This window comes from Myotis brandtii, unplaced genomic scaffold (assembly GCF_000412655.1).
Source record: "Myotis brandtii unplaced genomic scaffold, ASM41265v1 scaffold74, whole genome shotgun sequence".
In the NCBI taxonomy this organism is placed as follows: Eukaryota; Metazoa; Chordata; class Mammalia; order Chiroptera; family Vespertilionidae; genus Myotis; species Myotis brandtii.
In genome coordinates this window covers 4341634-4353826 of record NW_005370944.1, presented here as the reverse complement: position 1 = coordinate 4353826, position 12193 = coordinate 4341634, and the positions used below count along the sequence as shown (strand labels likewise).

Here is a 12193-nt window from a genome sequence, read left to right as displayed (position 1 = left end):
CGTGGCTTGTGGGTGTAGCGGAGGTATGGTCAATTTGCATGTTTCTCTTTTATTAGATTAGATAGCTCTTTCTATCCACTTGCTCTCCTTAGAAAGAATTTAAAGCTTGGTTTGAAGTAAGCTGAGTGAGTTCTCATGTACGGACATTTTTACCTTTTCTGCATTAGAGCGAATGCATTTTACAAAATATGGTTCTGCTTGACCAAGTGTCTCCATCAGCTTGTTTAATGAGGCCTGTGATACAAAACAATAATATAATGAGAATTTTCTTCCATCCCACATTGGCAACAATTTATAAATATAAACAATAATGTTGTTAAAATATGCAAAAATGAGTGGTATACAAAGAAATAGGTTTATTTCTGAAAAGCCAAATGACCACTACAGCATGGCTTTTTAGTCACATCAACCATATCCCATTCAGGTTATCTTGCCAATCATTTTGACTTTTCAGTATCAATCTGAAGGAAACAGATTCCTCTTTGTTAAAAGTAAAATAGGAACTAACCTGAAACTGAGCACTGATGCTGGGAGGTTTCTTCTTCTTGTGCAAATGAAGAAGGGATTTGGTAATGCGATCCTGCAGAGTCAGTCTTGTCAGGTGCTTTAAAGAATTTACCTCTAGCAAGTGCTAAAAAGAAAAGGGGTTGAGGGGGAGAATCAAATTCTTCTTAAATTAATCTAAGAATAGGGAACACAAAATTGTAAGCCCATTTTCATCATTTCCTATGTATAATGACTATGGTGAATATGGGAGATTGATATTCAACATCCATCTTACCTTCCTCATGCTTTCCTGCAGAAGCTTTCTAGCTAAAAAGAAAACTACTTTTCCCAAATTCTCTTTCATCTCAGGTTCAGAAAGTGATTTAAGTCAACAATTGAATTTCCACACATGAAACTGGGAAAGTATAATGAGGCAGAGGCTTTGGCTAGTAGCTTCTGTTTCTGCTGGCAAGCGTGTACATAATAAGTGCTTCAGTTTTCTGTCCAGGTACTACTTTTTTGAGTGCTGAGAGACAGAGTGTATTGTCACTGCAACTCTAATAAAGGCACTTGAGCCCTGGAGCCAATAGTTTTAGCAGCTTCTCCAGCAGCTACAACTTTCTGATTGCAGCTCAGGTCAGTTCTGCATTGTTATTTTACTAGTCTGAAACTAAGACTTCTAGCGCTTTTCTAAGTGCCTCTCTGAATTAAGTCCTTTTCTACATAAAAATATCTACAATAATTACTGTTATCTGCAACAGAATCCTAATTCACAGAGACAAATTAAATTCAATCCAAGGGCTATATCAGATATGCCATGAACACACAAAAGAGAAACTCCCTATTAACAGTCATCCTGATGTGCTAATTATTGATCTTAAGATCCAAATTACACATAAGCAATTAAAGAATGTAAAATAAAATATTAATAAAGTATGTGGGAGCTTTTTTAGCCCATCAAAAAATATAGGGTGTATCAAAAAAATGTATACACACTTTGAATAATTATTAATTCCAATGGGTTAAATCTGAAAAGAAACATCAATTGAGCTATCAGCTGTTAAAGTGTATATATTTTGGGGGGGGGGCACCTTGTATATGGCAGTGACTTTGCTAATGAAAAGAATATATCTATACAGATGTGCAACTAATAATGTTGCAGGCTCGATCCCCAGCAGGGGGTGTGCAGGAGGCAGTGTATCATTGATGTTCCACTCTCATATCAATGTTTCTCTTTCTCTCTCCCTCTCCCTTCCTCTCTTTCTAAAAAATCAGTGAAAGTAAGGAAAAATTTTTAAATATCAATTTTGACAATATAAGCATTAAAAAACAACAACTTTCAAGCGAGAAAAATGTTTCCAACAAGTATGACTCATTATCTGTATATAAGAACTGTAAGAAATCCTTTAAAAATTCACAAAGTATAAATGACAACATAATGACAATCATTCAATTTCACTTGTAAGAAAAGAAACAATTTCTTTTAAAGATATTTTCTGCATATCAGATTGGCAAACATAATAAAGACTTACAAAACCCAACATTCATGCGGATGTGGGGAAATAGGCTTATATATGCACTGTTCTTAGGAATGCAAATCAGTATAACCTTCCTGATAAGCAATGTCATTCTCAGGTATTTATTTAAGGAGAATGTCAGAAAAGATCTGAATGCTATCTCTGACAATGTACTTCAAAAAATAATAAAAAATTATGAACAGAGATATGCATTTATATGGAACTTTTTTCATAAAGTATGTTTCATCCACACAACTGAGTACTGCCATAGATCATAAAACAGAGGGGGGGGGGGGGGGAGGGAGGAAGAAAAGGGTAAAGGGTAAAAGGGGACCAAATGGTGATGGAAGGAAACTTTACTTGGGATGGTGAGCACACAATACAATACACAAATGATGTATTATAGAATTATACACCTGAAACATATATAAATTTATTAGCCAATGTCACCCCAATAAATTCAATTTTTTTAAAAAAACCTGTATTTCCTGACATGGAGAAATATTTGCAAATACTACTGACAAAAAATACCATGTAAAACAATAACATATATGTATTTGCTTGGAATACTCTGAAGCCAGATCTTCACATGGCTTGATTTTTCTTGGCATTCAACTTCTAGCTTAAATGCCCAAAACATTCTCATGAAGTTCTTGCTTAACTATCCCAAAAGTCAACATGTCATTTCATTTTCCTCTTTGCACATATCATCTAATTATCTTTTCATATATTTATTTACATTTTCTTCACTAGAAGATAAACTAAAGGAAAGCAAAGACTAGACTGTTCATCCCTGTACCCCTAATGCCTATGTTCTGGTGCAGAGTAGGTATTCAAAAACTATTAGTTTTGATGAATGAATGAATGGATGGATGGTTAGCAACTAATGATTTTTGAGCATTGTTTCCTTAGCAACTGGAGGCCAGACTTCTGCCCATAAAATCACCATGCTCAGATCAATCAACAAATATTCAGATTACTACAGATCAGGCTCTGTTCTAAGTGTTTGGAATACAGTACATTTAAGTACAGGGAAACAGGCTACAAGGGCATTATAAAATAAATGATAACTTGAGGGTTATTAAGATTTATAAAGAAGATAAAATAGGACAAGTGAAAAATGGGGAGACAAGGCAAAACAGAACAAGGTGGAAGGCAAGAGACTAAAGGGACAAGAGAGAGATGAATCCAGTTAAGTGACAGCTGCAATAGTCCAGCATGATGTGACAGAAACCACAAACTAGAATGCAGAATAGAGATCTAGTGGGGAAAAAAATATCGAGTTAATTTCTTTCTTAGATCTTCCATTCATTATCTACTTTATTCCTTTCTTAATTCCATTTTCATTGTTTGATTTATTCAGCTTAATTAATCAGTTCTTTTTTTAAAAAAACCTATTATTTAGTGCTTGCTGTACAAGGTGTAGAAACAAACATTAAAAAGATACTGCTTAGACATTATTTACAATAGCCAAGATATGAAAGGAATCCAAATGCCCATCAACAGACAAATGGATAAAGAAGAGTTGGTACATATATACAATGGAATGTTACTTAGCCATAAAAGAAAATTAAATCTTGTCATTTGTGACAACTTGGATAGATCTAGAGCAGTGATGGCGAACCTTTTGAGCTCGGCGTGTCAGCATTTTGAAAAACCCTAACTTAACTCTGGTGCCGTGTCACATATAGAAATTTTTTGATATTTGCAACCATAGTAAAACAAAGACTTATATTTTTGATATTTATTTTATATATTTAAATGCCAATTAACAAAGAAAAATCAACCAAAAAAATGAGTTCGCGTGTCACCTCTGACATGCGTGTCATAGGTTCGCCATCACTGATCTAGAGGGTATTATGTTAAGTGAAATAAGTCAGACAGAGAAAGACAAATACGATATGATTTCACTTATATATAGAATCTAAGAAAACCAAAACACAATAAAACAATAAACAAAACAGAAACAAACTCTAGAACATTCTGATGGTTGCCAAAAGGTGGGTGGGGGAATAGATGAAAAAAATAAGGGATTAAGATATATAAATTACCAGTTATAATTACAGTCACAGGGATGTAAAGTACAGTATAGGGAATATCATCAGTAATATTGTAATAACTATGTATGATACCAGAAGGGTACTAGACTTATCAGGATAATCACTTCGTAAGGTATATAAATCACTTTGTAAGGTATCTAATCACTGTGTTGTATAGCTGAAACTAACGTAATATTGTATGTCAACTGTAATTGAAATTAAATTAATTTATAAAAAGATGATACTGCTCATGTTAAAGAAGACTAAAATTAACTTCATGTCTTGAGCCTGAGTGACTAAAAATTTAGTAAGGAAATGACATACTAAAATCACTCTGGGCATCAAGAAAGAAAGATGAGCAGGAAATGTACAACAAAGTAGAAATGTACAACAGGGCAACTGTCAGTAAAAAATTGGAAATTAAAAGTGAGGTCATGTTAGAAAAGTAGATTTAACAGAAGTGACAGCTTCAAGGTATGAGCAGAAATAAATTCTAAGAGGGAAAAGGGAAAGTACTATCTGTAATAATCATTGAGAACAAGAGCTATAGTGAATCTGATGAGGAAGAAGAATTAATGGCCACCTTCTGGGGGCCACAATAACTCACCAAGTAGATTCCAATAATCTGTACAAGCACTGCCTTCACTTTGGAGAACCTAATCTGCTATAGCTTCCAAATGGCCAAGGGCATGGAGTTCCTTGCTTCCAGAAAATGCATTCATCAGGACTTGGCTGCTCAGAACATCCTTCTAACTAATGATAACAATGTGAAGACCTGTGACTTTGGTTTGGCCAGAGACATCTACAAAGACCCTGACTATATCTGGAATAGAGATGCAAGACTCTCAAGTGGATGGCGCCTAAAGCCATTTTTTACAAGGCTTATACTACCCAGAGTGATGTGTGGTCGTTTGACATCTTGATGGGGGAAATATTCTCTCTGGAATGTAGTCATACCCTCTGAATGAACTTGTGTCCACTGGCGGAACAACATCTCAGCCAAGACCCCAGCCACCTGAGGCCAAGAGGCATGCGAAAGCACAAAAGGCTTGAATCTGAAAGCAGCTCAGCCTCCCCTGCTGAGCATCGAGGGGCCTGAGAAATGGGGGCCTGAGCTGGACTGCAGGTGCCTGTCCCCTGGTCTCTCTCCCTGCCCACCCAATCAGGAAGCCTTAAAAGAAGTCAGTCAAGTAAGAAGCTTGTCCAATTGGAAGATCAGAAAACAAAGCTATTGTTGAGGTTTAATCTGAAACCATTCATTCGTTTAATCATATTGTAGTAATACCCACCTCACAAGGTGTTGTGAGAATTAAAGAAGATGAAAAAGGAGACAAAAAAAGAAAGTACTATCAAAAGAGAACTGAGTGGAAATAAATTCTAAGAGAGAAAAAGGAAAGTACAATCAAAATAGAACTATACAAATGGCTAAGAGACAAATGAAAAAATGCTCAAAGTCACTAATCATCAGAGAAATGCAAATTAAAATCACAGTGGGATATCACCTCACACGTGTCAGAATGGCTATCATCAAAAATCAACAAACAACAAGTGCTGGCGAGGATGTGGAGAAAAGAGAACACTAGTTTACTGCTGGTGGGAATGCAGACTGGTGCAGCCACTATGGAAAACAGTATGGAGTTTCCGCAAACAATTAAAAATGAAACTTCTATTTGACCCAGTGATCCCACTTCTGGAAATATATCCTAAAGACCCCAAAACACCAATCAGAACAAACATATGTACCCCTATGTTCAAAGCAGCGTTATTTGTAATAGCTAAGATTTGGAAACAGCCCAAGTGCCCATCATCAGATGAATAGAAAGCTGTGGGACATTTACATTATGGAATACTATGCAGCTGTAAAAAAAGGGATCTCTCTTGTCCTTTGGGGCAGCATGGATGGACCTGGAAAATATTATGCTAAGTGAAATAAGCCAAACTGAGAAAGACAAATATCACATAATATCACTTATTTGTGGAATCTAATGAACAAAATGAATTGACCAAGAAAATAAGACCCAAAGCAGAGAGGCATGGAACAGACTGACATACCTCAATGTGAGGTTAGGGGGACAAGAAGAGAGAAACCAAAGAACTTATATACTTACTAGAGGCCTGGTGCACGAATTTGTGCACCAGTGGGGTCCCTTGGCCTGGCCTGCAGGATTGGGCCGAAACCGGCTCTCTGACATCCCCCGAGAGGTCCCGGATTACAAGAGGGCGCAAGCCAGGCCAAGGGACCCCACCGGTGCATGATCAGGGCCGGGGAGGGACATGGGAGGTTGGCCAGCCGGGGAGGGATCACAGGAGGGCTCCAGGGTGTGTCTGGCCATCGCTCAGGCCCAATCAGCTGGACCCCAGTAGAAAGCTAACCTACCGGTCAGAGCATCTGCCCCTGGTGGTCAGTGCATGTCATAGCAACTGGTCGACTAGTCGACTGCCTGCCCCCTGGTGGTCAGTGCATGTCATAGCGAGTGGTTGAGCGGCCTTAGCATATCATTAGCATATTACGCTTTGATTGGTTGAACGGATGACCAGACACTTAGCATATGAGGCTTTTATTACATAGAATATGCATAGCCCATGGATATGGCCAATAGGGTAATGGAGACCTGGGGCGTGGGGGGATGGAGGTTTGGGGAGAGGGAAGTGGGAAATATTTTAATACTATCAACAATAAAAAATATATTTAAAAAAAGAGAACTATATTAACAGAAGGCTAGGGGCTTTTGAAAGTTGCATTTTTTAAATATTTGCTGATGTTTAACTGTTTGGGATTGTAGTAAAAATAAAGCATTCTAAAGACTACCAATCTCAATAAAATGAGATGTGCCTTGAATACAAGTGACTGAATCTTATTTCCATTAGCTATAAAAGTTGTACAGATGCATGCAAAAATGCTTCATAAAACAAGATATGAAAGAGTCTATAGGATTTCACCAAGGCCCAAATCCTGCCCACTATTTTTTATATAATTTATATGCTTGAAAAAAATTAAAATAATACTTAAGGACATGTGAAAATTATATGAAACTGAAACTTCAGTGTCCATAAATAAAGTTTTATTGGAATACAGTCACACTCATTCAATTATGTATTGTCTAGAGCTGCATTTGTGCTACATAGCAGAGCTATGTAGTTAGAACAGAGACCATAGGTCTGTAAGCCTATATGGACCTTTACAGAAAAACTTAACTAACTAATGCTAATGATAATAAGAATTAGGCAAGGTCTAATTAGAAATTATTTAAAAATCAAGTAAAATTCAGATTTTGATATTAACCTGGCTCAAAGAGAAATAAAAAGATCTCATGTAAAGAGGCAATTACTCAATAAAAATTTGCATTTTATTCAGATCTCATGTAAAGAGGCAATTACTCAATAAAAATTTGCATTTTATTCGGAGGTTTTTCAAATACTAGGAAAAAAGATATAGCACAAATAAATCTACCTGAATCATCAAGCTTGGCCATTTTATAACATCCAATCTTACTTCTAAAATGGATTTAACTGAATGCATGCAGTCCCTATTTTGGGTATAAATAAGGTATCTCTTGTCTTTGATTTCTAAAGATTATTTGCATGAGTAATAAAAATATAATTATGAAATAGGACACCAATGGGTAAAAGATTTTTCATAATACCCACCTTTGGAAGGCCAGGCTTGAATTTGAAGTTTCTGTTTCTCCTAAAGAGACAAATCATACACAGGAAAAAAAAACTATTGTAAAGATGAATGATTTCAAGGTCTCTATTGAAACAACAGGTTATATACCCATTTCCATGACACAGATCATTTATATGAAAATGCTGTCTGATTCAACTAAGCAGGCACCTTTAGGAAGGAAGGATAGCAAAAAGACAACAAGGAAAGAGATGCCTGCTCTGTAATATAGGTATAAACAGACTTATGCCTGATAATCAATAACATAATGTTGTATATTTAAAGCTTAAGTTTCATTTTCTTTTGGATGTTAATAGGTCTCTAATTTCTAATGACTACAGAAGTTTTGTTTCTGTCACTTTAAGAGTTTAAATAGATGCTTATATTTTAATGAATTTTTTAAATGTACTTTTCACTAAAACTTATGGTTTTCCACTTTGGGAAATTAAAAATTCTCTTCTCCTTTTTTTTTCTTATTCAAAAGCATACTTACATCAAGACCATTATTTTTTATTATGGCCACAGAAGGAAAGATAATACAAGCTAATAATGATGAATGTGGGTTGGGGAGTCATAAAGACCTGGGCTTGAATCTAAGCTCTTTCACCTACTAAGGTATGATTTTAACCTCTCAAGCCTTGGTTTCATTACATGGTAATGTAAAATAAGAATGATAATACCACCTACCTCTTAGAGTTATTGTGAGAATTAAATTAGTTAATTCATAATTCTGGATTATAGCAAGATTCACATAAATTGAAATATGACACTGTTAAACAATAACTTAGGGATTAAGGAATCCAATTTAGTCACACCTCCAGCTAGTGGTCCAAAACTATGCTTTGGAAGTATCTGGAATATGTTGATATAGGTAGCTAAAAACTTTTAAGTGGTCTACCATGCATGGTGTATCTATGTCCTCAAACCAACTGGATAAGTGTTATGTATCTATCACTCTATGTGGTACCATTCACCATTTCATAGAGAATTTTCCTGCCCAATCTGTTAGGACTGCCAGAATTGAAGGACAACTGCTGTTAAAGACCAGGAATCTTAAAAAGGACTAATAGTGTTTTCTCTCTCTGGATGTAAGGTCCATCAAAGAGCAATAAAGAATCATCTCTATAATGAGTATATATTCAACCATGATTCTTCTGGTGAGATGAAAACAAACAAAAACATACCAGCTTAATAATACATAAGATTGAGAGCTCTAAATGTTGAGTATTTTTTAATCTTGCTTTAACTCAAAATTCTACTCATGAAGTAGTATCTCCATCACTCCCTCTTTTTTCACCCAGGATTTTAAACCTGTCACATAAAGTAATCCACATCACTGATTAATACTAACGTGAGAATTCCATGGGCTCTTTCCAATAGTTTGCTGCTAGCTGAGTTAGCGAATATCCCATCTTTGTCAAGCAAGGAGGTGTTACTTGATAGTCTGCTCTGGTGAATCCCAGTTCTGCCACTCCAGGCAATATCAAATGTATCACTGTAAAAATTAAATATAGTACAATTTGCTTTAGTTAATTAAAACATCTCTAACACTCTAAACTGCTTTTAAAAGTAAAATGAAACTTTAAACATAAAGTTTTAATTTAGACAAAATGCTAAACAAGCAGCAAGTGTTTTTTTTATCAGAGAGATTATCAATCAATTTAAACTAATCTTTTATTCATTCAAAACAAAAAACTTTCTATGGATTCTAGCATATTTACATGCAAGTGTGCATGTAGATGACATCATACAGCTGTCTTTAAATATATTGTAACCGTTTAACAATCAGTATATAATATAATGTAAAGGCTTTTGTCTTTGTTAGATTTTATAACTTTCAAATGCTACTGAAGGAATTTCCAATTTTAACAGGCCATCCCATTGTGGAATATTTCATTTCCTCTTGGGAGGTCTCACTATTACACACATGTCCACTAGGGCTGAGCACTATTCTAGGCACTGAAGATATAGGAATGAACAAAACAAATAAAATTATCAGTGATTACAATAAAAAGAGTTAACAGGGGGCTTTCCAGGTAGACAGCAAATTGCATTCATATTTGAATTCCTCCAGAAACCCGTAAAAGCATTAATAACTTTTAAAGGAATAAATATTTAAGAGAATACACTAATACACAACCCTAACACATTTTTGAAATATGGAAAGCAGATGTAGAGAGTAAACAGCTTTTTCAGTAGTAAACCTTAAACTGGTTGTGGGAAAAGTTAAGAAGCATCTCTATTTACTCTGCAGGACTCCCCAAAGGCTCTGAAACTGGAAGTAGCAAGTACCTTTGGAAGTGGTGAAAATGTAGGTTAAAAATGGGAGCCCTAGTTGAAAGTCAGGTTAAGAAGCACATAAAAGTCCATGAAACTGGATGACCATCCCTCACTTACATAAGCAAGAGGATAAAAGAGAAAACCATGCACAATGGAGGATGAGTATGTTATATAGAAATCAAAGGAAATACTGAAAACAGAGGTCTCAGTTTGTTACCCAGCTGACTCCAGAATGCTGGCATCTGGGCTTCAGTTGACCCCTCAACAACACATATTTGAACTGCACAGGTCCATACATTTTTTCAATAAATACTGTTAATGTATTTTTTTCTTAATAACATTTTTAAATAACATTATTTTTCTCTAGCTTACTTTCTTGTAAGAATAGTCATAATACATGTAACATATAAAAGCTGTGTTAATAGACTATTTATGTTAGCAGTAGTTAAGTTTTTAGAAAGTCAAAAGTTATATGTGTAACTTTTAGTGCACAGGAGGGTCTGTGCCCCTAACCCCTGTGTTGTTCAAAGGTCAACTGTATAGTCTCCAGGCAGAAAATTAGAATAAACTTTTGTGTGAAATCTGACTATGCCAAGAGGAAAGACCCAAAGATACTGGTAAGTTCCAGAGACTACTCAAAGATTCCAATTAGCTTTTCAGTATCTCAATCCTAAATATGAACAGTTGACCAAGGCTCACTAGACATCTGAAGGAAGTCCCTAGCATGAAACATAAAGATCAAAACCATCATGACACAAATAGCTTGAAGGAAAAAGACTAGACAGGGAAAAGAATTTTTAAAGCTATCATTATTATCTTTAGAGAGTTGAGAGAAAATATTCCATGTATAAAATAAGAACAAGATGCTATATAAAGTAAGCATAGAAAAGATAAAATTAGTAACAAAAAATGTATGAAAATTAAAATATGACACTAATGAAAATGCAGTAGAATATACTTTCACACATTCAAAAATATTTATTGAGCACCAACTCGTGTCAATTATTTTTCCAGCAGTGGGCATATACCAATTAACATACTAAAAGTTCTACCCTCATGAGGATTAAATTTAGGTGGAAAAAGACAAATAATAAACACATGACAAAATATATTGTATGCCGCATAACAAGCACTAAGGAGAAATTTTAACAGAAAAGAAGTATTTTTTTAAAATGTGAGAATGTTAGTCTTTTTAATAAGGTAGTTAGCATCAATAAGGTTCCATTTACACAGAGATATAAACGAGATTTTTTAAAAAAAATCAAGCAGTTATCTGGGAGAAGAGTATTCCACGTAGAGAGAAGAAAAAACACAAAGTTCCAGAGGCAGAAATGTTGCTAATGAGTCTGAGATATATTAAGAAGTCAGTCAGATCATTTATTTTAACCCATAAGCTTAATCAGGTCAGTGTTTTGCTCAAAATCATCCTGTGTCAGACAATAGGGTGCTGAAGGCCTGGGGTGAGGTAGGGAGTTGGGAGGAGGAGGGTTGGAGGGTAGTCAATGGGGGGAAAAGGGGACATATGTAATACTTTCAACTATAAAGAATTATTTTTAAAAAATCATCCTGTGTTTTTCTCATTCCCATTAAAAGCCAAAAATTCTTATCCTATATAATAAAAGAGAAACATGATTGACCGTTCCTCCGCTACACTCACCAGCCAATCACGAGTGAGTATGCAAATTAACCCAACAAAGATGGTGGGTTAATTTGCATACACAGGCGCTGGCGGAGAGTGGAGCGGTTTGGGGAACTTGGCTCCTCAAGCCGCCAGATGGAGAGCATAGAGGGAGACCTGGAGGCTTGGAGGACTTGGCAGAGTGGGAGGCCATGGGACGGAGACAGAGCAGGAAGGAAAAAACAAGAGCATGGGGAGCACCAGGAATTCTGGGAATAGTAGTTCTGGTGGCAGCCCCAGAACTGGAAGTGGAAGCCCAGAGTGCGCGGAGCACCAGGAATGCTGGGATTGTAGTTCGGTGGCAGATGGAACTCCTAGACCAGTGATGGCAACCCTTTTGAGCTCAGCGTGTCAGCATTTTGAAAAACCCTAACCTAACTCTGGTGCCGTGTCACATATAGAAATTTTTTGATATTTGCAACCATAAACCATAGTATAAAAAAGATTTATATTTTTGATATTTATTTTATATAAATGCCATTTAACAAAGAAAAGTCAACCAAAAAAATGAGTTCGCGTGTCACCTCTG

At 35.8% G+C, this 12193-nt stretch overlaps 1 protein-coding gene across 10 annotated transcripts in view; it reads right to left on the bottom strand.

Annotated features, from left to right (window-relative positions):
- MYO9A (myosin IXA) overlaps positions 1-12193 on the bottom strand; it is a 423504-nt gene that overhangs the window by 119880 nt on the left and 291431 nt on the right. For all 10 annotated transcript variants that reach the window (XM_014530413.1, XM_014530418.1, XM_014530420.1 and 7 more), the window contains 4 exons: positions 9058-9201; positions 7691-7730; positions 509-631; positions 154-234 (listed from right to left, as the gene is read on the bottom strand). In XM_014530413.1, coding sequence (XP_014385899.1) covers positions 154-234; positions 509-631; positions 7691-7730; positions 9058-9201 — 388 coding nt within the window. The remainder of the gene's footprint in view (positions 1-153; positions 235-508; positions 632-7690; positions 7731-9057; positions 9202-12193) is intronic.